Source organism: Anolis carolinensis, chromosome 3 (genome assembly GCF_035594765.1).
Source record: "Anolis carolinensis isolate JA03-04 chromosome 3, rAnoCar3.1.pri, whole genome shotgun sequence".
NCBI classification, from domain to species: Eukaryota; Metazoa; Chordata; class Lepidosauria; order Squamata; family Dactyloidae; genus Anolis; species Anolis carolinensis.
Genome location: NC_085843.1, coordinates 32,275,760 through 32,300,687, shown reverse-complemented (window position 1 = coordinate 32,300,687; position 24,928 = coordinate 32,275,760). Strand labels below are relative to the sequence as shown.

At 42.9% G+C, this 24,928-nt stretch overlaps 1 protein-coding gene across 8 annotated transcripts in view; it reads right to left on the bottom strand.

Annotated features, from left to right (window-relative positions):
* mtus2 (microtubule associated scaffold protein 2) overlaps positions 1–24,928 on the bottom strand; it is a 423,984-nt gene that overhangs the window by 32,152 nt on the left and 366,904 nt on the right. For 7 of the 8 annotated variants that reach the window (XM_062974685.1, XM_062974687.1, XM_062974684.1 and 4 more), the window contains one exon: positions 572–638. In XM_062974685.1, the coding sequence (XP_062830755.1) occupies positions 572–638 (67 nt within the window). Of the gene's footprint in view, positions 1–571; positions 639–21,256; positions 21,522–24,928 lie in introns of those variants that run through there. The other variant, XM_008107940.3, reaches the window with a different exon arrangement.

Genomic DNA, 24,928 nt, shown 5'->3' with positions numbered 1-24,928 from the left:
CGAGCCACAACATACAGCATATATGCAGTTGCTATAGCTGCTTTACTTCAGAATTGTAATTATTTCTAGTGCAAAACATGGAGTGGATAATGGAATCAGCCAAAATGGGTCCTATGTTCCCAACATCTATGCTTGTCATGATGGATGTTGTCACAGGACACCAACTTGACTTTGAACATGTTATAAATTCTGAGCCAATAATGCTTTAATGTAATAACATCTGTGAATATTGTGTCACATCAACCTAAGGGTGAGATGAGTTTCATACTCAGGTACAACAGGCTATTCAAAATGCAGCAATATAGATTTACAGATCACCATCTGTGAATGGTATAGATAATGCATGATCAGTTCCGCTGTGCATGGTTATGAACCTGTCTCTGCAACAACAAAGAGGTAAAATTATTGTTCCCTGACAGGCCATAAAAACCTGCCGCAGGGTTAAGATGATGCTTTCTTAGATCTATGCAGATTGCCTGGCGTCACAGAACAAGACAAAATAACCTTTTTAGCCAACATCTGTAAGCAAAAAACGACATTTTGAACACTGCTTATTTAGTGCCCTACTTACCAACTTCATCTTTGATGTTTGTAAGCTCCGCCGAGAGCTCCTTTTCCTTCACAAGGGCGCTTTCGTTCTGTTCAGACAAAGAACACAAGCGGTCACTTAGTTTTATACCTGTTAAGCACTTGCATGTATTGGCTTGCTAAATCTAATTAATGTGTTGTTGAAGGCTTTCATGGCCGAAATCACAGGGTTGTTGTGTGTTTTCTGGGCTGTATGGCCATGTTCCAGAAGCATTCTCTCCTGACATTTTGCCCACATTTATGGCAGGCATCTTCAGAGGTTGTAAGATATATACAACTTCTGAGGATGCCTGCCATAGATGTGGGCAAAACGTCAGGAGAGAATGCTTCTGGAACATGGCCACACAGCCCGGAAAACACACAACAACCCTGTAAATCCAATTAAGGAAGTAAGCTGTTTAGTTCTATCAGTACTAGTTACTAAAGTCAAAAGCATGATACACTTAAACATGATTTCTGTGTTCACAAAGTCACTTCTATAATGAACTCACAGAGACATGTATGTCATGAATATAACAACAGTTGTGCAACACAGTTATATGCAGATTTTTTCAGAAGTAACTGAAGGGCAGTCAGTGAAGGTTATTTCCTGGTGTCTTTAGTATTGCGGCCTCAGTCTGGAATGCACTACGGGAAATACACAGAAATATTGTAGGGAAAACAAGGGTAAAAGGCACAGACATAACAGTGAGATCAATGTTTGGGCTTAGATTAAGTGATTGGGTTAAAAACATCTCAGTCAAATAAATACATGGGCCAAGATTCTAGATCAGCTACTAAGGTCCTGTTTACACTGGGCAGATTAGTCTGGCACAAATCTAACATGGAACAGCCCTGGATTTAGCACACCTATGCTGAATCCAGGGCCATTGTCCAGATAGACAGAGACTGCATCAGTCCTCTGTATCATACTATATCAGTAATATACTTTATATTACATGGAGGAAAAACTGCAACTAAACAACATTTTGTGGTATTATTATTTCAGTTCCTGTATGGAAGGATGCAGTCCATTGGTTCCCATGCTTTGGTCCTCCAGGTGTTTTGGACTCCAGCTTCCACAATTTGTAACAGCTAGTAAGCTGGCTCGGAGTTGAAGTCCAAAACAACTGGAGAACTAAAGGTCTGGATGGAAAGCGGAGTGAGGAGTCAAATACTTCTCAAAACAGAGAACATCAGATGAGCACATATATAAGAGGAAGTAAAACATATTAATCCTAACAACACTGGGGAACATTCCTATTAGATCATAAAAAATTTCGAGGAAGATATTCCACAAGGGATGTATGAATCATCAGAAGATGCTGAACTCTGAAACTCACCAGAGTGTGATTTAGCATAATAGATACCAGAGGCAGTAGCACAAAAGAACATAAAAGCACTTCCTAAACCTTACCATGTGAAGGATGAGATTATGAACAAAAACATGCTGGCTAGGGACACCAATGATTAGAAAATGATGTTCAAGTCGCTATAAATGCATTCCCAGACAAGAAAACAACAATGGATATTGAAGACATCAATAGAATAGCTTTCCCCAAGCTGGCATCTGATATACTAGATACAGCTACTATGTTTGTCTGGAGACTTTAGGAGATGTAATCCAACATATCTAGAATATATCAACTATAGCAAAGTTGAAGCTCGGAAGAAGCTTGATGAAAATCATTGAAAAGTAATCACATTTAGTGAATTGGTAATCAACAGGGTTTCAGAAATCTCTGGAGATGGAAAGAACACTTTGGTTTCACTCGTTTGCTAACTGCTATCAAGCAGAATTCAATTTATGACAACCCTATATATGAAAAACCAAGTCCCTAATTACAGTCCTACTCAGGTCTTGCAAATTCGATCTCTCTTTTTAATGGGAATCTTCTTCTATTCCTACTGTTTTCCAGTCACTCATTACTGGAAATATCCATCTTTATTATCCAGTATAATAATAAGGTTCCAGTTACTATTGGAATTGTGAGGTACTTTGTGGCCCTGGAAAAGAGCTAGAAATACAGCACATGCACAGTGACTTTTACAAGATCATGGTAAACAAGGGATGATTCTGCATTCATTAACCAAAGAGATTGCTAACTGTGATTGAACATCAGCATGGTATGTCTCGAGGCTTGGGCCCCTGAACAGCCCTATTCTGCGGTAGTTGTCTCAAGTGATCATTCCTCAAGATCTCCACAACTTTGCTTATCAGCCTCACAAGCAATCTTATTTGTCCCCTACAGAGTGCCAAGCAAATTGAATAAGAGGAAAGAGGAGGCTGAAAATACAGCACTGGAAGGACATAGCCAATGATAACTCAGCTACCCGGGAAAGCATTAGATTTCCCACCCAAAGCAACTCTTCCACTTCTTAACTTCCCCAGCTATAGCATAGGTCAACAAATTGTGTATGTCAGGATGGTTTGTACAGGGGCCAAGTCTTTAGAGGAGGTGTTCAAGAATTTGTTTGGGCCAATGGGCTGAATGACATTACTGAGCGGACCGCCCAAAGAATTTGTGAGAAACTGTTTTTAGTTTCCCATTGGCTTTTTAAGATGCTGCATCACACTGTTGGCTCATGTTCAACTTGTTGTCCACGAAGACTCCAAGATCTTTTTCACATGGACTGTTGTCAAGCCAGGCATCACCTATTCTGTATCTTTGCATTTCATTTTTTTCTGCCTAAATGTGGTATCTTACATTTGTCCTTGTTGAAATTCATTTTGTTAGTTTTGGCCCAGCTCTCTAATCTGTTATGGTCATTTTGAATTCTGATCCTATCCTCTGGAGTATTGGCTATCCATCCTAATTTGGTGTCATCTGCAAACTAGATAAGCATGCCCACTAATTCTTCATCTAAGTCATTAATAAAGATATTGAACAGTACTGGACCCTGGACGAACCTTGTGGCACACCACTAGTCACTTCTTTCCAGGCTGAAGTAGTTTTTTGGACTTCAACTCTCACATTTCTTAGCACCCGGTAAGCTGGCTGGGATTTCTGGGAGAGGAAGTCCAAAACACCTGGAGGGCCAAAGTTTGCCATGCATGGTTTATACTGAAGAATTAATGCAGTTTGACACCAATTCTTTAGCTTTTTTTCATGTCAGCAGTGACTTGAGATACTGCAAGTTGCTTCTGGTGTGAGAGATTGGCCATCTACAAGGGTGTTGCCCAGGGGACACCCTTGTAGATTGATGTTTTACTATCCTAGTGGGAGGCTTCTCTCATGTCCCCGTATGGGGAGCTGGAGCTGACAAAGGGAGCTAACCCGCTCTCCCCATATTCAAATTGTCACCCTGTCAGTTAGAAGTCCTGCCGACACAAGGGTTTAATCCATTGCACTATCGGGGGCTCCATTATACTTCTTTATCTTAGCTCAATGCTGCCATATCTTGAGATTTGTAGTTTGTTGAGGCACCAGCACAGAATGTAAAATGCATTGTAAAGCCACAGTTTCCCTGAATCCATAGCACTGAGTTGTAGTTTTATAAGACCTTTCATCTTCTCTGATAAAAGGTACTGGTGTCTCAACAAATTACAACCACTTTAGTCAAAGAGAAGGATTAGGAAAAAGTGGCTTTTTGTCAGGGGAGGAACTACAGCTAAATAACACCACATATACTTTTACCATTTTATCACATGGGTTTTGGGAAGCATCCTAGGACATTTCCGGGCTGCTTCCTCGACAGAGTCTGCCAAATGCCATAACAACACGTAAGGCTACTTCCGGCAGGGCTCTGTATAAGAAGCATCCTGGCAGTGTGCTAGGATGCTTCCCAGAGAACATGGGAAGTTTCCATGTTCTGATTAGGAAGAACAGAAGGAAGCTGGATGAACGCTTTCCCCAATGTGATGGGGAAATTGTTGCAGTTGACGAAGCAGGGCACAGGGCAACGGTTTCACCCAGCTGCCTGCCAGATTCGCCATGCTGCCTGGCAAATCCCCCCACTGTCGCCCGGCTTGAGGACCTCCATTTGATGAGGTCCTTAAGTTCATTAAATCGGCCACATCCATTTTGGATGGTCAAAAGTTCACAATGTCCATAAAAATGATGAAAATGTTCAAATAGCTTAGTCTAGAGAACAGAGATTATTTTAGTTCATCCTTGTGAGTCATAAGAGCTAGCATTCGTTTACTTGAAATTGCTGCGTCAGCAATGCTATCTTGAACCTGCAATGCTACATGAGAAAGCTAATGAATCTCAAACTGTTTTAGCCTTTCTCATTGTATTGGTTTCCTTCACAGGTCACTGCATATAGTGAAATATTATTTCTATTTACTTCTACATCACAAGAAAAAAACAATTCACTGCTATGTTTATACAGATGTCAAAAGACTCTGAATTATACAGATTGTTTGACTCTCAGCTATTTAAATTTCCAAGATTGCAATCTGTTTGTCTGAAACATCTGCATAAAAGGAACATTCTGAAGAGATAATAAATTCAGGAAATTTTGTATAAATCAAATGTTCAGTCCTTTTAAAATATCGATTCCGTTTTAGGTTTGAGTACTTTGGTCACCATACTTTGGAGACATCTTGACAGTGAACAATAACAACCGACTTTGTTTGATAAACGTGTAAATTGTTGCATATTCATAAAAATCATTGTTGGATCATAGCTTCTCAGGTACAGGCATTTTTTGCAACCCCAGATTTTAAAAAATGCTTTTCATAAAAGGGCTCTCAGCAGTTTGGTGACCCTGGCAACTTTTAGGGATGTATTGCAATTACTGCTATAAACTACTCTGAATATTACAAAGACAGCATTTTTAAAATTCTCAATGCTTGCAATAATCCTTCTTGCATCTTGTTCTCCTGGTTGTTGCCAACGTATTCAGCTAACTCTTCTTTTTCGAAGGAAGGGCAGGGAAAATGTGTTTAGGGTAAGGGTTATGATTAGCATCTTGTTGAATCCTATTACATTTTATCCAAGTCCCACAACTGTATAGATATGCTTTATGCCTAAGGCCTAAGTACTGCAGTAAAGAAGTGGGTTTATGTATGTTGTGAGATGCCCGGAATCCCCTTCGGGGTGAGAAAGGCGGGATATAAATGCAGTAAATAAGTAAATAAGTAAACAAATAAATAAATTTCCAGAAAGTTCATGCTAAAATAAAAGCCAGCTAATCTTAAAGTGCTGGTACATTTTCCTTTTCTTGCTTCTTTATTATGCTAAAAGGTGGCAAAGATCTTATACAAAGAAACACACGAATGAATAACAACTGTGGTATTTGACATTTGGGTTTTATCTGCCACCAAAACACAAAGCACACCATACTTGGGAGGCTGAAATGTCCTTCACAAGTATTGGCCAGTCTCATATTTTTCCACAAAAAAAAAATCACTGGCCAATATACATTTTAGTGCCTCAAATGTTAGACCTGTTTCTGGGTATATCTGATCTGCTGATTCCAAAAATGACACCAGTTCCCCCCTATCCACTCTAGGTTTTGAGATACAGAACATATGCTATATACCAGTCTTCATCTGCTTGCCCATTAAGAATAATATCCATAACTAAGAAATCAGAGCTGATGCCCTAAATAACCCCAGGAATAGGCCTAAAAAACAGGACACAGAAATTTATATTACTGTATTAGGCTATGTTGTTTACCAATTCTTCATAATACGTTTTGACAAAGAAATGATTATTAACAGCATTTGATTTTGACCTTGGTCTTTTTCTCTGAACAACTGGATAGGCAAGGTGTCAGTTAATCTAGTCGTCAACCTTAGGTCACCTTGGAGGTGAAGTATGTTTACAAATCCCTGACATGTTTCATTATCTTATAAGCATGGACTGTAGATGTGTGTTATGCCAAAGTAAATGTTATGCTGATATGAAATGAAAACAGCTATTATAATGAATCAATTAAATCATCTTTATCACAGTCATCATCGAAGTGAGTTCCTTTCATGGGAGATTTTATTTCTACGGAAAAAATATTGAATATTTACTTCCATTTATCTAATACAATGTATGTTTGGTCCCATGGTTGACTCTAAAGAATAGAGACTCTGAAAACCACTGTACTAAAACATACATTTGTAGAGAAGATAATCTTCCATCTAAATGAGCAATTTAGATGGAAGATTATCTTCTGTACAAACTTATGAACAAAATATTATTTATTTAGCCTTCAAACTCCATCTAAATGTATGAATGAAGAAAAGAATGATTTATTTAGCTTTCACAACCCCCAAATAATTCTCAGATCACATACTGTAGACCAATTCATAGTGATTATTTCATTTTACTGGGTGGAATCCATGTTTAAACATTTGTAGAGGAGAAATAGAGGTGGACAAAAAGTGGCTATCTGCTTCTATCCTATTGCAGCTTCCCAAGACCTCCTCTCTTGGGAAAACTCATCTCTCCCTAATTGGCAAAATGCACACTCAGAAGATTCTGTTTTGCTATTTAAATGTAATTAAATACTCTGAAGGCACCAAATCCCATCTGCTCTTGGAAGTTAAGCAATGGCAGGCCTGGTTAGTAATTGAATGGGAGGCTGCCAAGAAATACCAACTGGTGTGGCTACATTTTAGAGCAGTGGTTCTCAACCGATGTGTCCCCAGATGTTTTGGCCTTCAACTCCCAGAAATATTAACAGCTGGTAAACTGCCTGGGATTTTCGGGAGTTGTAGGCCAAAACCGGGAGCCCAGGTGGCGAAGTGTGTTAAAGCGCTGAGCTGCTGAACTTGCAGACTGAAAGGTCTCAGGTTCAAACCCCGGGAGCGGCGTGAGTGGCCGCTGTTATCTCCAGCTCCTGCCAACTTAGCAGTTCGAAAACATGCCAATGTGAGTAGATCAATAGGTACCGCTCCGGCGGGAAGGTAACGGTGCTCCATGCAGTCATGCTGGCCACATGACCTTGGAGGTGTCTACGGACAACACCGGCTCTTTGGTTTAGAAATGGAGATGAACACCAACCCCCAGAGTCAGAAATGACTGGACTTAACGTAAGGGGAAAACTTTACCTTTACCTAGGCCAAAACACCTGGGGACCTACAGGTTGAGAACTACTGTTTTAGAGGAAGGCAATGGGAAACCATCTCAGAATATTCCTTGCCTAAGAAAAACCTATCTAATTCAATAGAGGCTCTTCTACACAGGTCAAAATATGGCATGAACTGGCATTTTAAAAGCTGATTCATGTTGCGTTCTGAGGTCACATTTTGGGGGGAAACCCCACTTTTATGGCTGGGGGATGACTAAGTGCAATTCTCACAGGTGAGCAGGGACTGTTTTGCCCTCCCCTTCCTGCTTCCCATTTCACCCTCAAAATAAAAGAAAATGCCTCCTTACTAAGATGCAAGATTTGACTCAGCTCTGTGGCTTTGAGAAATGACACCAGGGAGACTTGGAGAGAGAATTCCCTCTCCAAAGCCCTGTCATGTCATTTATGAGTGCCGTGATAAGCCTCTTGCCTCTGTATGGAGGGCTTTATCTTCTATTTTGAGGGTGAAACAGGGGGCAGGGAGGGGAGGGAGGTACTGCCACCCCACCTCCCTGGGCTGCATGAGCTCTGGGAATACAAGATATCTATGGGGACATCTCTTGGGACTGCAGATAGTGATTCCAGGAGACAGCCCCTACAATCCCCATACCTGCAAAGATCCAGATCTTCCTGGAAGATCTGGAGCTTTGCAGGTATTTTTGACCTGAATAAATCTGAATAAACGAGTTTATTCCAGGTTAAAACACATTGCCCTGGTGCATTGTTTGGATGCTGCAAGCTAATGCAATTGCTATGCCACATTATGTAATGAATTGACAGAAGTGGGTAAATCAACAATGCTGATGAAGGAAAAATCAGGGTTAAACTTTAAAACAGATTGGATTATGGTTTTTAATTCTCTGAAGCAACTCAGGTAGGTACAATTTGTAGTAGGTTTTGCAAGATAGTAGAGCTACACTTGATGCAAAACTGTAGTTAAGCCTTTTATTTAGTAAACATTTGTTAACTAGATTGTTATAAGCTCGAGTTAAGAAGGGGAAGTGCAAAACAATAGGAGGACCAAAATGTCCTCTTATTCCTTAAACTAACTTAGGGGCTTTGTGGGAATCAGGAATATGTACCAGTCATGACTCTTGCATTCATACCTGTCATAGAGGATTGCAGCCAATAAAGATAAAAATACTCCATAAAAACTTTGAAGTTAGAGGAGCAAGTAGTAAAATGCCGCCCCCCCAGCCAATAGAATTGCTAGATCAAGATAATTCCAGGTGTTGAGATCTCCAAACCAAAACCTGAGACCCCCTTCTGTTTTTCACCCTCCATGGGGGCATCTTTGCAAGGAAATGGACCTTTAAACCCACTAGTGATCAATTGTACTTCTTCCCGCCATGAGGATCCCCTCCTCCTGTCCGTGACGTTAGAGGAGTATTAAGTATTCACAAAACAGCAACTATAGATGTTCATTCAATCACATATACACAAGATGCATTTTTTTGATTGGAGTTAGTCTTTGCAAATTTCAACACATGATTTTAATTCATTGGCCTTTGTGAAATGCAGCAAACTGTACAACTAGCTAGAAAAGGCATGGGCAAACTTCAGCCCTACAAGTGTTTTGGACTTCAACTCCCACAATTCCTAACAGCCTACTAAAAGGTAAAGGTTTTCCCCTGACGTTAAGTCCAGTCATGTCTGACTCTGGGGGTTGGTGTTCATCTCCATTTCTAAGCCGAAGAGCCGGCGTTGTCCGTAGACACTTCCAAGGTCATGTGGCTGCTGGCATGACTGCATGGAGCACCTACTAGCTGTTAGGAACTTGTGGGAGTTGACGTCCAAAACACCTGGAGGGCCAAAGTTTGCCCATGCCTGAGATAGAAGCTTCCTGCCAAGGAGGATATTTGTATGCAGGGTTGTCACTTGCTTGGGGCTGACACCCCCCTCCCCCAAAAACTGGTGAAATTGAGCCTCTTCCTTCCATCTAGAGGTGACCCATGAAAACTGGAGACACAGGGCAGAATCCAGAGATTTGGCAATCCTGTTTACCAGTCAGGGTGAGACTGGTGGATACAGTCAGCCTTCCACATTTGCTGGGTTTAGGAGCACAAGACCCCATGAAAGTGAAAAACCGTGAATAAAGGAATTGCTATTTTTTTACCTGAAAGATGATAATAATAACAACAACAACAACAACAACAACAACAATAACCAGCGCAGGTGGTCCCAGTGGTGATCGGCACACCGGGTGCTGTGCCAAAAGATCTCAGCCGGCATTTGGAAACAATAGACATTGACAAAATTACAATCTGCCAACTGCAAAAGGGATCTGCACGCATCATCCGAAAATACATCACACAGTCCTAGACACTTGGGAAATGTTTGACTTGTGATTTTGTGATATGAAATCCAGCATATCTATCTTGTTTGCTGTGTCATAATAAAATAATAATAATAAAATTTATTTTTGTATGCCGCCTCCATCTCCCCAGCAGGGAACTCAGGGCGGCTCACATGGGGAACAAGCCCAATATAATCACATAAAATCATAAAATAACAATTTAGACATCAGACAACACAATTTAAAAACAATTTAAACAAGCCATAGTTAAAATCAGCATAGTTAAAATGTCAAACAACCATCCAGGCATTAAAGGTTCAATATAGGATAACATCTGGGTGATAATCAAGATCACCTCTTTAGGAGCTTCTAAGTTTTCCTACAGGACTTTTATGTTCAACCTTTCCTGGAAACAGATCATGGAATCACATAGGAATGCCTAGAGATTCCTAAAGAGGTATTGCTTCTATAAATCTCCAGGTTCTCCAGCATTACTGGGGGAATTTGAGCATAGAGTCATGCTGAAAGATCTAGAGACTCCTAGAGAGAATGTTTATAATCAAATCTGTGAACAATCAAATTCGCAAAAGTCAAAACCACATATGTGGAGGGATGACTGTACTAAGAAGAAGGCTTCCTCAGTAAGGAGCTTATATCAGAGTCAGCACAAAGGAGCCTAAAAACCAAACGTGGCTTCCTACAAACACTTCTGTAATCTGTCCTAGGCTCTTGTTATGGCAAATCTTAATCCTTTCGGGCTGGAACAAGAGAACTAATGCCCTCTTCTAGAGGAAACACACTTCAAGCAGGCTTGGGAAAAACTGTCCACCCACATTCACACACTATATGTTTTCTAGCAAAACTACTGGGTCTTAAACTGTGGCAGTGGACGTTTCAATCGTGTAGAAATATTATTCAGACTAATTGTGGTGGGATAGTGCAACTTCTGTGGAGGGGCAATGTACCCCTTCATACAGAATTTGCTCATTTCTGCATTACATCTTTGAAATCTTCCCTCCAAAATTTCAATATTGCTGTTGGTTTTTCACTTTTGTGTGTTATCCTCAGTGTATTCCAGCTTTCTCCCAACATGGGACCAAAGGCAGCTCACAACCTAGTTTAAGACAAAATGCAACTTAAAGTCACCACAGAAGTAAAAAACCAAACAATACACTAAAATTACCCCATTATTGTCCCATTAAAACACTACAAATCTGAAACAATTTAAAATGTTTAAAACAGCATGGCTCTATAATATCCTTCATTTCAATAGGGTCTTTCATTTCAACAGGGTTCACTGTCATGTGCAGCTTTGCGTATCCATGTGAAGTTAATCCAGGAATGTATTCCCTGCAGATATGGGGATCATGCTATACTTGAAACATATCTTTAGCAGCAAATTTTGGGAAGACGGAGAGGTAATTATGAGCTTTGGAAGTCATATGTGAGTACAGCCTGAAAATTGGGCTGAAATATGGAAATACAGTAGAGTCTCACTTATCCAACATTCACTTATCCAACATTCTGGATTATCCAATGCAGTCTGCTTTTTAGTAGTCAATGTTTTTGTAGTCAATGTTTTCAATACATTGCGATGTTTTGGTGCTAAATTTGTAAATACAGTAATTACTACATAACATTACCATGCATTAAACTGCTTTTTCTGTCAATTTGTTGTAAAACATGATGTTTTGGTGCTTAATTTGTAAAATCATGCCATTTAATAGTCTTTTCCTTAATCCCTCATTATCCAACATTTTCGCTTATCGAACATTCTACTGGCCCGTTTATGTTGGATAAGTGAGATTCTACTGTAGTTAAGATAACCATGGGATCGATGCAAGACTTAAATGTTTTATGTTGTGTTTATGATTGCTTTAATGGTTTTAATCTATTTTTATATTTGGTTAATTTGATATGTGATGTTTTATACAGGTAAGGCGTTGAATTTTGCCATGGATTATATGTTGTGAACTGCTTTGAGTCCCCCCAGGGGTGAGAAAAGCAGTATATAAATGCAACAAATAAATAATTAATTGATAAATATTTGACTGAATGAATGTGATGAACTAATTGCTAAAGAAAGCAGTTCACATGGCCCCCAGGTCTAGGGATGCAGGGATGTCCCTTTTATTATAAAGAATAACCCTTATTTGAAGTTTGGAAAATTTGTCTTTTATTGGATAGGCATGCGTCCCTTATTATAAAGAACACCCCACTATTTGGAAAGATTTTGTCAAGACCCAGGCTGCAGAGCACCAATAACCATACACAGAGGCCAGAATCTATCTAATATCTTTATTGAAGGAATATATAAAGTTAATAAAAACAAGTGTAGAAAATAGTCCAGAATTAGACCTTTCAGGAAAGGTCAGAATTAGTCCAAAAAAGCAATGTCCAATAAGAAATATTAAGGTCCAAAGTTGTAATCCAATAACCGAAACACTCACTTTGCCAAGCAAAGTGAGGGGAGATGACAAGGTCCTTTAGTCCATGAAACTTGAGCGAGGCTAGGAAATAACTTGATACTTGAAACAAGGCTTGAACGTGGAACAAGGTAACTAGGAACAAGAACAAGGTCCGTGGAATAACTTGGTAAAATCCGTGGTACAAGGCAAGGATTGGTCCTGGGAAACAAGGCAAAGTCCGTAGGTAAACAAAGGCTGGGAAGCAAGGCGAAGGCTGGATAGCAAGGCAAGGCTTGAGCGAGAGCGAGGCTTGAATCGGAGCGCGCTGTCCAGACACGACCCGCTCCGTAGGCTGACGAATTGACTCCGCGAAGTTACTACGCGGGTAAAACACCTAAATAGAGTCTAACTTTCCCGCCGAAGCAGTTCTCTGGGAATCAGAACCGAAAGCTAAACTCTGAGACCAGATGTGAGACTCCCCAAAGATTCTCACGAGAAGCAGTCTTAATTGGCCACATTCTTAGCTGCAATCCTCGCACTCCTGCGCGAAGCTGATTCCAAACTTCTCTGTTGTTTACAAAACTCCCGCCGCAAGAACACGGGAGAAGTAGGCTCTGGGCTTGTTTGACATACTTCTGGGAGACAACTTTCTTGCAGGTGCAAGGTTCCCAGATCTGCCTGGGAAAGATCTGGCTGAGAAGAATCCAGTTCAGACTGGGAAGGTAAAAAACCCAAGTTTTCATCTTCATCAGGAATTACAATGTCCTGAGCAGGACTACAAGGCCCATGGGTCATCACACTATCCCCCTCCTCAAGGCCCCTCCCAAACTGGGGCCCTCTCCCCGAGGCGCGAGGTCGCGGTTTGGTGGGATAGGTCTGATGAAAGCGACGGGTTAGATCAGGAGCATGGACTGTGGAGGCGTCTTCCCAAGAGCGTTCCTCAGGGCCAAAACCCACCCAGTCAATGAGATATTGTAGGCGGCGGCGGTGAAAGCGAGAATCCAAAATGTCCTCAACCTCGAACTCCTCCTCCCCATTCATCAAAACAGGAGGGGGGGCCGGTTGGTCTGTATCAGGTCGCACACCATCCGCCGGAAGGAGCAGGGAACGGTGAAACACTGGGTGAATGCGCATTGAACGCGGAAGTTGGAGTTTGAAAGTCACGGGGTTAAGTTGCGCCACCACTGGATAGGGGCCAATGAAACGGGCATCTAACTTCCGGCAAGGGCGGTGGGAGGGCAGGAAGCGAGTGGACAGAAAAACCCGATCTCCTACCTTGATTTCGGGGCCCGGCTGGCGATGTTTGTCAGCGTGGCGTTTATAGTCCTCCTTGGCTTGGTCCAGTTGCTGGAGCAAAAGTTGTTGCACCGCTGTGAGTTCCTGCAGCCAATCCTCTGCTGCGGGAACTTCTGAAGTTTCAATGACAGGGGGGAAGAAACGTGGATGGAAGCCGTAGTTTGCAAAGAACGGCGTTTCTTTTGTAGAAGCTTGAACTCCATTGTTGTAGGCAAACTCAGACAGTGGTAACAGAGAAGCCCAATTGTCCTGTTGGTAGTTTACATAACAGCGAAGATACTGCTCCAAAGTGGCATTGGTGCGCTCCGTTTGCCCATCTGTTTGGGGATGATGAGCTGAAGATAAGCGAGAGTCTATGCCCAATAGTTTTTGTAGTGCCTTCCAAAAACGAGAGGTGAATTGAGATCCACGGTCTGTGACTAAACTCTTGGGCAATCCATGTAGTCTGAAAACATGTTGAAGAAATAGATCCGCAGCTTCTTTGGCCGTGGGGAGGCCTTCACAGGGAATGAAATGGGCTAACTTGGTGAAAAGGTCCACCACCACCAAGATCGTGGTGAATCCACAGGAAGGTGGTAGGTCAGTGATGAAATCCGCGGAAATTATTTCCCATGGGCGAGATGGGGTAGGAAGGGGGTGTAAAAGCCCTGAGGGCTTCTCCCTTCGTATCTTGGAGCGCTGGCATACTGGGCAGGTGTTGACATATTTTTCCACATCCTTGCGGATCTTGGGCCACCAAAAATCCCTTAGGATCAAATGCATAGTTTTAAATAGTCCGAAGTGTCCTGCTGGTTTGCAGTCATGACACAGACGAAGCGCTTTTTCCCTGCCCGGTCCGGGTGGGATATAAACATGATTTCTATAGCAGAGCAGCCCATCTTTAAGCGAAAAGGGAAAGTGCAGACCTTGGCGAAGTTGGTCCTGCGCCCAGGCATCTGCTTGCTGACTAGCCCTGATTTCTTGAGCACAGATGGGTCCTGGAGTAGGGGAAGTTGAACCAATGGGAATGGATTTGGTGTTCCCCACCGTGAGCGTGGCAAAGTTCTCGGGTTGTAGCAGTTGGGATTCAAAGGTCTCCTTGCGTCCTGCAGCGTATTCCGGTTTACGTGACAGGGCGTCTGCTTGCTTGGTTTGGGCTGGGGTCACATAATGGATCTGGAAGTTGAAACGTTCAAAGAATAAAGCCCAACGTTGCTGCCTCTGATTTAGTTTGCGGGCAGTTCTTAGATGTTCTAGATTACGATGATCAGTGTGGACTTCAATGGGAAATTTGGCCCCTTCTAGCCAATGTCTCCAAGTTTCAAAGGCTGCCTTTATGGCCAGTAGTTCTTTTTCCCAAATGGTGTAATTCCTCTCTGGTGTGGTTAGTTGACGAGAATAAAAGGCACAGGGATGGAGGTGATCTCCCACCGGTTGTAAGAGTACAGCCCCAATTGCCACATCAGAGGCGTCCGCCTGCACCACAAAAGGGGTTCCAGGATTTGGGTGCTGTAGAATTGGCTGGGAGGTGAATAGTTTCTTTAGTTGCTGGAACCCTTTCTCTGCTTGATCAGTCCAGCGGAAAGGCTGCTTTCCACGGATGCAGCTAGTGATGGGGTCGGACCAGCGGGCAAAATCTGGAATGAACTTGCGGTAATAGTTCGCGAACCCCAAGAAACGCTGCACCTCTTTCTTGTTAGTTGGCGCCCGCCATTCCAATACTGCTGAAACCTTGGCTGGATCCATGGAAAGCCCTAGAGGCGAGATGCAGTAACCAAGGAAATCTACCTCTTGTAGATCAAAGGCGCATTTTTCCAGCTTGGCATAAAGTCCATGATCCCGCAATCGTTGTAACACCATTTTGACGTGGTTCTCATGTTCTGATTGTGATCTAGAAAACACCAAAAAATCGTCCAGGTAGATTATCAAGAACCTGTCTAGATAGTCCTGAAAAATGTCGTTGACAAAATGCTGGAACGTTGCGGGGGCTCCGCATAAACCGAAATTCATAACTCGGGACTCGAATAATCCGAATTTGGTCTGGAAGGCGGTCTTCCACTCGTCCCCTTCCCTGATGCGAACTAAGTTGTAAGCCCCCCGAAGATCCAGCTTGGTGTAAACCTTGGCTCCTCGAAGCCGATCCAGTAGATCCGAGATTAAGGGCAGGGGATAGCTGTTCCGCTTGGTGATATTGTTCAATGCTCTGTAGTCCACCACCAAGCGTAGTTCCCCTGACTTCTTCTTCACAAACATCACTGGGGAGGCGGCTGGGGATTGAGAGGGTCTGATGAATCCCTTGCGAAGGTTTGTCTCTAGGAATTCCCTGAGAGCTTCTTGCTCTGGTTCAGTCAGGGAGTAGAGATGCCCTCGCGGGATCGGGGCCCCCTCCACCAAGTCAATGGCACAGTCATAAGGTCTATGTGGGGGTAATTTTTCGGCTTCTTTCTCATTGAATACGTCCCAATACTCGGAGTACTTCTTTGGCAAGGTGATGATGGGCTCGGTGTCTGTGGCGTGGCATACCTTGGCTACGAGGCAATGGTTTTGGCAGTACGGTGAAGCAAACTGCAGTTCTCTGTTGGACCAGGAGATGTTAGGGTCGTGGAGAGTCAGCCATGGAATTCCCAAAATCACAGGGAAATGGGGAACCTCGGTAACAAAGAAGGAAATCTCTTCCATATGTTCCCTTATCCACATCCTGGTGGGTTCCGACCACTGACTTACGGGGCCCGTCTTGAGGGGGCGGCCGTCTATGGCTTGCACCACACGGGCATTCTTGAAATCATGATATTGTAATCCCAGAGAGTCGGCATACTCTCTATCGATGAAATTGTTGGTAGCTCCAGAGTCTATCATGGCGTGGATCATGACGGGTCCCCTTTTTGCTGACCATAATGTGACCACGAGAAGGAACAGGACCCCGGTTGGCGGCTCTTGGATGGATTTTTTGACCGGGTTGGCGAGCCTCTCTACACCCGGTCGTTGGCTTCCCCCGCCGGCTGTGTGCCAGTCGGCTCAGACGTCTTCGTCTCCGTGGAGGACGCCGCCGCAAGACGGGCGGCAGGCTTCCCTTTGGCTGGGCACTCTCTGGCGAAGTGGCCCCCGTTCCCGCAGTACCAGCAGAGGTTTAAGCGTTGACGACGGGCCTTCTCGGCGGCATCTAGTCTGGGACGCACATTGCCCAACTGCATCGGCACCTCCTCGCTCCCTCTGGGGTATGGGGTTGGCGGTGGGGGTCTCCAGACCGGACGTGGCTGAACGCTGGCGGGAGCGGGGGGTTTTGCCCCGGCTCTACCGCCCTGGCCTTGAACCCACTGTTTCCTGTTGGCAATCATGACTTCAGCCCGTAAACATTGATCAATGAGTGCCTCGAGGGTCTGGGGAGGATCCACCTTGGAGATTTCTTCCAGCATTTCAATGTTGAGACCCTCCCGGAATTGTCCCCTGAGGGCTACATCGTTCCAGCCGGTGTTGTGGGCCAGCACTCGGAACTCGGCTATATACTGAGACATAGGTCTGTCTCCTTGGAAAAGGCGACGGAGTTTGTGACCGGCTGCCTCCAAATTGTCCTCGATTCCCCAAGTCTCCTTGAGGTGGTCCAAGAAGCGTTGCGCTGATCTTAGGTGTGGAGAGGCTTGGTCGTACAGTGCCGTCGCCCAGCTGGCCGCTGGCCCGTCTAGAAGACTGTAAACCCATGCCACTTTGATGTCTTCTTGGGGAAACTCGGCAGCACGGGCCTCTAGATAAGCTTGACATTGGCGACGGAAGACATGAACCTTAGAAGCTTCTCCAGTAAACTTGGTTGGCAACGCCATGGCCGGAAGACGAATTCCGCGTTCCTTCAAACCCCTTATTTCTCCATCCTGTGCATTGAGCTTATCACGGATTCGGTCCACCTCCTCCTTGTCGATGGTGTAGGTAATCGGCTGGCCGCTCGGCCCAGGTACGACTCCGGTAGACATTCTGGCCGAGGTTAATTGGTGCTTAGGGTGGCGGAGTCAAACTGTCAGGACCCAGGCTGCAGAGCACCAATAACCATACACAGAGGCCAGAATCTATCTAATATCTTTATTGAAGGAATATATAAAGTTAATAAAAACAAGTGTAGAAAATAGTCCAGAATTAGACCTTTCAGGAAAGGTCAGAATTAGTCCAAAAAAGCAATGTCCAATAAGAAATATTAAGGTCCAAAGTTGTAATCCAATAACCGAAACACTCACTTTGCCAAGCAAAGTGAGGGGAGATGACAAGGTCCTTTAGTCCATGAAACTTGAGCGAGGCTAGGAAATAACTTGATACTTGAAACAAGGCTTGAACGTGGAACAAGGTAACTAGGAACAAGAACAAGGTCCGTGGAATAACTTGGTAAAATCCGTGGTACAAGGCAAGGATTGGTCCTGGGAAACAAGGCAAAGTCCGTAGGTAAACAAAGGCTGGGAAGCAAGGCGAAGGCTGGATAGCAAGGCAAGGCTTGAGCGAGAGCGAGGCTTGAATCGGAGCGCGCTGTCCAGACACGACCCGCTCCGTAGGCTGACGAATTGACTCCGCGAAGTTACTACGCGGGTAAAACACCTAAATAGAGTCTAACTTTCCCGCCGAAGCAGTTCTCTGGGAATCAGAACCGAAAGCTAAACTCTGAGACCAGATGTGAGACTCCCCAAAGATTCTCACGAGAAGCAGTCTTAATTGGCCACATTCTTAGCTGCAATCCTCGCACTCCTGCGCGAAGCTGATTCCAAACTTCTCTGTTGTTTACAAAACTCCCGCCGCAAGAACACGGGAGAAGTAGGCTCTGGGCTTGTTTGACATACTTCTGGGAGACAACTTTCTTGCAGGTGCAAGGTTCCCAGATCTGCCTGGGAAAGATCTGGCTGAGAAGAATCCAGTTCAGACTGGGAAGGTAAAAAACCCAAGTTTTCATCTTCATCAGGAATTACAATGTCCTGAGCAGGACTACAAGGCCCATGGGTCATCACAGATTTGAACAAGATGTCAAAACTCCTTATTTGGGGTATGGACCCTCCTTAAAGACAGAAGTTTGTGCATCATGTATGAATATGGACAATATATTAATTTTAAAATAGCAAAATCAATACAGTAGAGTCTCACTTATCCAAGCCTCACTTATCCAAGTTCCTGGATTATCCAAGCCATTTTTGTAGTCAATGTTTTCAATATATCGTGATATTTTGGTGCTAAATTCGTAAATACAGTAATTACAACATAACATTACTGAGTATTGAACTGCTTTTTTTGGTCAAATTTGTTGTAAAACATGATGTTTTGGTGCTCAATTTGTAAAATCCTAACCTAATTTGATGTTATTATCCAAGATATTCGCTTATCCAAGCTTCTGCTGGCCCATTTAGCTTGGATAAGTGAGACTCTACTGTACTTTGATTTGGTATTATGGTAAACCAGGAACTTATTAATAGCTGCTTCATGATTGTCAACCCTGCATATGACTTTTGTCTCTCCCTGGTGATTATTTTGAAAACTTGGCAACAATTATATGAATCTATCTCAATTACAGTTGGACCTTGAAAATGTATCCTTTTTTTACTATAACTTTCAGATTTCTTCTAGCCAGCATTGCTACTGGTCAGATGGGCTGAGTATGTTTTCTAAGGTTTCTTTGTGGTAGACTCTGCTCTAAATTCATGGAGTATCCATCTAACTGTAATCTGGAACAAGGTAGACTTCCAGATTTGTTGAACTACAACTTTTATTAGCCCTAGCCAACATAACGAATGGCAAAGAATGCTAGAAGGTGCAGCCCAGAAACATTTGGAGGGCAACATAATTTCCACAGATACAGTATGTTCTTAAATTGGGAGTAAAGCTAATGACACGACTTCATCAGACGGGTTTAGGGCTCTGTTTTCATATGCAACGGAGCGCCATGGAGGCCATTACATGATGTAAAGGCACTTCTGATGGGACCCCGTGGGGCTTCATTTCTGCATGGAAACAGAGCCCTACACTCATCTTCAGGAGTCGGGTGTCACTTGACTCCAAAGGCAGAAAAGCAGGAGACTGTGTGGGAGAGATAGGCATCTACGTGGTAAGGACATGGGATGGCTGGCTATCCCTCAAGGCAGGGAAAGACAGGAGGGAACTGGTTAGGGCAGTTTCCTTCTCTTTCCCCCACTTTCCCGCCACTCATGAGATGAGGTCCCAGGTCTAACTTACTTCTGAGTAAAAACCCTTTAGTGTAGTATTGTAACTGCTCCGCTACTCTTATTTTAAATTATTTGGATGTATTACTCTAACTATCCTATAAGCATTTTGAAGTGGTTTATGGTAAATATCCCATTCAAACCCACAAAATGATTAATATTAGACTATAGAAGTTATGAAGCCCCCCAGAGAGTCCACAGCTAAAAACTGGCCTCCTAGGTCCAAAGTCATGATATGGTGCCCCTATTCCTTGCTTGGACAAATCTAATCAGTTCTGGGAGGGTGCTGAGATGGTGCTTAGTCATTGCAGCATGTTGCCAAATGCACCAGTGTGCTGGTGGAAAACATAACCTTTCTTAATTTCCCCTTTTCAATAAATATTTTATCTGAATTTTCTGGAAGGCAATAATTCAGTTTATTGTAACCGAGAGTCAAAATGATTTGCCACCTGTCTTTCCCATAAAACATCTTAAAAATACCACTTCACTAGATGGCAGGCAGGCAGGCAGGCGCCATCCCCTGCCTTCTCAAGTCCTTTTTAGATTAAAGTTTACAAGCCCAACTTATCACCAGTATTTTCCCAAGAGCACAGAGTTTGATGAGTGCTATATTGAGCCATACATTTTCCTTAACATGGACAGCAACTTGCCTCAGAGCTATACTTAAACTAATAACATCAACAAGAAGAAGCTGCAATTTGTTTTCCAGTAGATTATAAGGATCATTCTGGTCTAATAAAATCTACCGTAAAGACAAGAGTTCCCATCAAGGTTATATGTTATTAAACCAGTTCAAAGCTGGTGCACATTTTCCTCCTGGGTCCATCAATGAACTCACAGTTCATCAATGAACTTGATGAAATTCAGTGCAAAAAATGACAAACAAATAACAGTTAGAAATAGAATCATACTTCTAGATGCAAACTGACAGTTACCAAGTATGAATTTAAGGTATTGGCACCTGTAAGACATTTCAATTCAACATATAAAAATTTGGTTCCAACCCCAAATTTCTAAGATTTCAGAAAACCCAATGTAATTCTAGAACATTTATGAAAGTTAAGAAATATAACACAAGCAAAAGGAAGCTTTAAAAAGGCAGGATTTTCCACAAAAGCAAAAGAAAACCTTACGTTTATTGCTGCATACTAAAGCACTGGAAAATCTGCATTCTACAGGTAACATTTATCCAACAAACCAAGTGAGCTCACTGTCTGGTACATTAGCAGATCCAACCAAAGCAGAACAGCTACATTTTAGACTGCAGGATGCTACTGAGGCAATGGATTGCAGTCCAGAGGTGAATCTGATGGTTTAGATCAGATGTGGCAAATGAGGAAGTCAACATATTATAAAGAGGATGAATATCACAGCTCCCACTGTCCCCTCCTCAAATCAATTGCAGCTTGCAAGGCAACATTATCTACATTAGGAAGAGGAAGATTCAGAAATAGCACACTATCTGTCTACTCTTTGAATTAAAGGGGGGGGGGAGAGGAAGGAAGAGGCAAAAGTACCGTCTGGTCCAGGCACTCGAGGCAGAGATAGAGCTTGCAGCAGCATTGGCCCATTCTGGCAGGCAGGCTGGAAAAGCAGGCGGATTCATTCAGACCGCCTGAGTGTTTCAATTCCTAAGCAGCAGGGATGCCTTTTGAATTAAAAACAAATAAAAGGAGAGGAAGGGATGGCCTTGCTGACAACTGGCCCAACTTGTATGTGTATGTGATTGTCCTCTCCAGCTACCTGCTCTCCCCTGCTCTTATCAACTTCAGGAATGCAGGAGGAGGAAAAAGAGGTGGAGCGAAGCAAGGAACACAGCAGATCTAAATCCTGCCAGAGGAAAGGGGTGGGAGGGGGGGAGAGATGGAGGGAGGAAGGAAGGGAGAGAGAGATCGATCTTGCCGCTGGATGCCTCCTCAGGATGAAAGCTATGGATGGACAGAATGAGCAAGATATTTGATGGGTTTCATCACCCTCTGTTAGGACAATGAAATGCTCCACCCTCCAAAACGCAGTGAATGCGAAGAGACTCCTTCGGCTGGTATCCTTGCTATCTTCATTTGTCATTCCCTGCAGGAGGAGAATGGAGCTGGCCAAATGCACAAGTGGAAGAATATGAATGTAACAGCAGGCATGAAAGAGGGGTCTTGAACACAATAAGCTGAACCAGGAAACAAATGCAGCCGTGCAAATCAGTTAGATCCAGGGGAAAGACTGTAGCGCAGAGAGAGAGCACAAAGCATGAAAAAGTTGCCTATTTCAACTACAACCTCCAGACATGCTGATTGATAAGTCCTGGGAGTTGCCATCCATGAAAAGCAACTTTCCCAAATTTTGCAGAACTGGGGCTCTTGGGGGTACTTAAAATCATAGAATTCTAATGCTTGGGTGGAATCTTTTTTCCTGCAATTTGGATCAATTGTTCCATGTCCTATGACCTCATCCCATAAGTGGTGGGAAAGAATGAAAAGCAGAGGAAACAGTCTTACTTCGTTCCCTCCTCTCAAGGTCCATCTTCTGCAATGGTTCTCCACCTGTGAGACCCCAGGTGTTTTGGTCTACAACTCCCAGAAATCCCAGCCAGTTTACCAGCTTCTGGGATGGCCGGCCATCTCACGTCCTTTCCCAGTCCTTTCCTCATATTTCCCTGTTTTTTGCAGCTTGAAGTCAGGTAGCACCCAATTCCCGAAAATGTACTCTGGGCTCCATTTCCGTGTGCTTCGGAAACGGAGATCACAGAGTCCCATCAGAAGCGCTCAAATGTCATGTGATGGCCTCCTTGGGATTCTGTTTCTGGTGCACATGGAACATGGACTTTATGGGATGAAGTTCCTAGTCTCCCATCAGCCCCATGACTCTAAAGGAAAAAAAGATATTACAAAATAAACTCTACTAACAGCAACATCTTTTCATCATGACAGCCAGAGGGGTACTGTCACAGGCAGCACTAAAAATGGTGACTGAGTTGAGTCATATTTAGATTTTTTTTGTTATTACATTTATATTCCTTCTCCTCCCCCTACTCCCCCAAAGGTGACTGACATGAAAGCCTTTCTCTTTCACTCCATGCTATCCTTACAACAATCATGTAAGACTGAGAGTCAGTCACTAGCCATAGGCCTTGAGTGAGCTTCTTGGGCAAACAGGGAACAAAACCTAGATTTCCTGAGTCTCAGTCCAATGATCTAATTGCTGTATTTCGTTGTTGGAAGAATGGAGTCTCAAATGAACATTCAATCTCATGAGTCTCTTAGAATCTTAAAAGAGTCTGTCTAAATCACATAATTTGCACGTTAATTTGTTATGGTCATTTAATTCCTACCATCCGTGGTAGTTCCTTTCATCACCGCCAAGTTCTCAGGGAGATGGACTAGAAAAAATGACTGCCAGAGATTCTGTAGAGCTGACGCCAGAATAGATAGTATTTAGCTAAAGAGACACATGGTTTATCTGGGCAAAGTGGCATCATATCTTTATGGATACATTTCCTGAACTAAATAAGCACTTTAAAAATGCTTCTTCATTTTTATACTCATCAAACTTGAATTGTAAATTATTCTCAATGCTCACTTGCATAACCACAAAAACAGGATCATAGCCATAAAAAAATTCGGGGGGGGGGGGGGTGGTGGTGGTGGTGAAACTTTTTTTTAGCAAATCATGAAGAGTAGTTCCATAGCACAAAATAATTTAGAAATCAGGCTCCATCGATAAACTTCAGCGGACACTCAAGACAGATAAACTTCAGTGGACACTCATGGGGATTTGGTTAATCAGTTAAAATTCATGAGTAAACCAGTTTTTTTACCTGAAAATTTGCGTGTGTGTGTGTGTGTGGGGGGGGAGGGTTGAACCCTTAACCACCCTCTCAGCTACAGCCCTGCACACAAAACATCCACATCTTCAGAGGTCGTCTTTGGGAAAAATTGCAATACTTTGTATCCATGCCACAATGTTTATCCATGCTATAGCATTTTTAATTTTTATGTATTGCTGTAAAAGCTGGACAATGAAGAAAGTTGAAAGAAAGAGAACACAATTATTTGAAATGTGGTGCTGGAAGAGAGCGTTGTGGTTACCATAGAATGCCAATAATAATAATAATAGTAATAATTTATTTTTATATCCCGCTCCCATCTCCCCCAGGGGGACTCGGGGCGGCTCACATGGGGAACAAGCCCAATGTCACTTATAATAAACAGTCATGCAATAAAACCAATATAAACAATAAAAGAATATAACAGCATAAAACAGGATAAAACAGCATATCAGAACAATGAGTCTGAGCATAGTGCAATATATATATAGAGGCAAAAATTATACAGGCTCAATGTAAGGGGTCCAAGCGGAACAGGTCTGAACTCTCACTCGAAGCCAAGATGACTAAACTGAGGCTTTTAAGATACGATGAGAAGACTCTGACTCAATGGGAAAGACAATGCTTGAAAGAGTAGAAAGAGCAGGAAAGTTTGATTGGCTCAATCAAGAGAAATGATGGAAGACAGGAGAAATAGCTGAGGAAATTATGCCATTCCCTCAGTTCCTACTGCATGAAGTTATCACCATACTCATTCTAATAGTAGGGCTGGATTTTCAATGTAGCTTTCATCTAGGCTTTGGCATTGTAACACTACCAATTATCCTTGACCTCTTGGTAGTCTTTGCTCCTATTAACCATAGGATCATCTCTGCAGATTAGGGTTCGGTACCATAGTAATATGGAGGTTTCACTCATTCCTACAAGGCCAGTTAGAGAAAGCAGTGCTGAGGATTCCTGACTGATTTTCTGGCATTGGAGTTGTGAGGCTCCATCTTGTCTCCCATCTGCGTGTAGCTGCTAGGTGAAATCAGGTATTTGGAGTAATAGGTTGTCATTATATTTATCACACCTATGTGTGTATTATCTGAATAAAGAAAGGCTATGTGGACAAGAGAAGAGGACTTTGTCATAAGATGGATAAGAGCCAATAAATGAAATCCACTCAAGATGGAGGTGCTGTGGTTCTGAGGTTGAGGAAGTTGATATTTAATCTGTTCTACCTGGAGCTGGATTCCTCCTAAATGAGAAGATGCACAACTTAGGAATTGAATCATAGAGTTGGAAGAGATGAAATTGGGTTGAATGACATCACTGAGTGGACCGCCCAAAGAATCTGCGAGAAACTGTCGAGCCAGGCATCACCTATTCT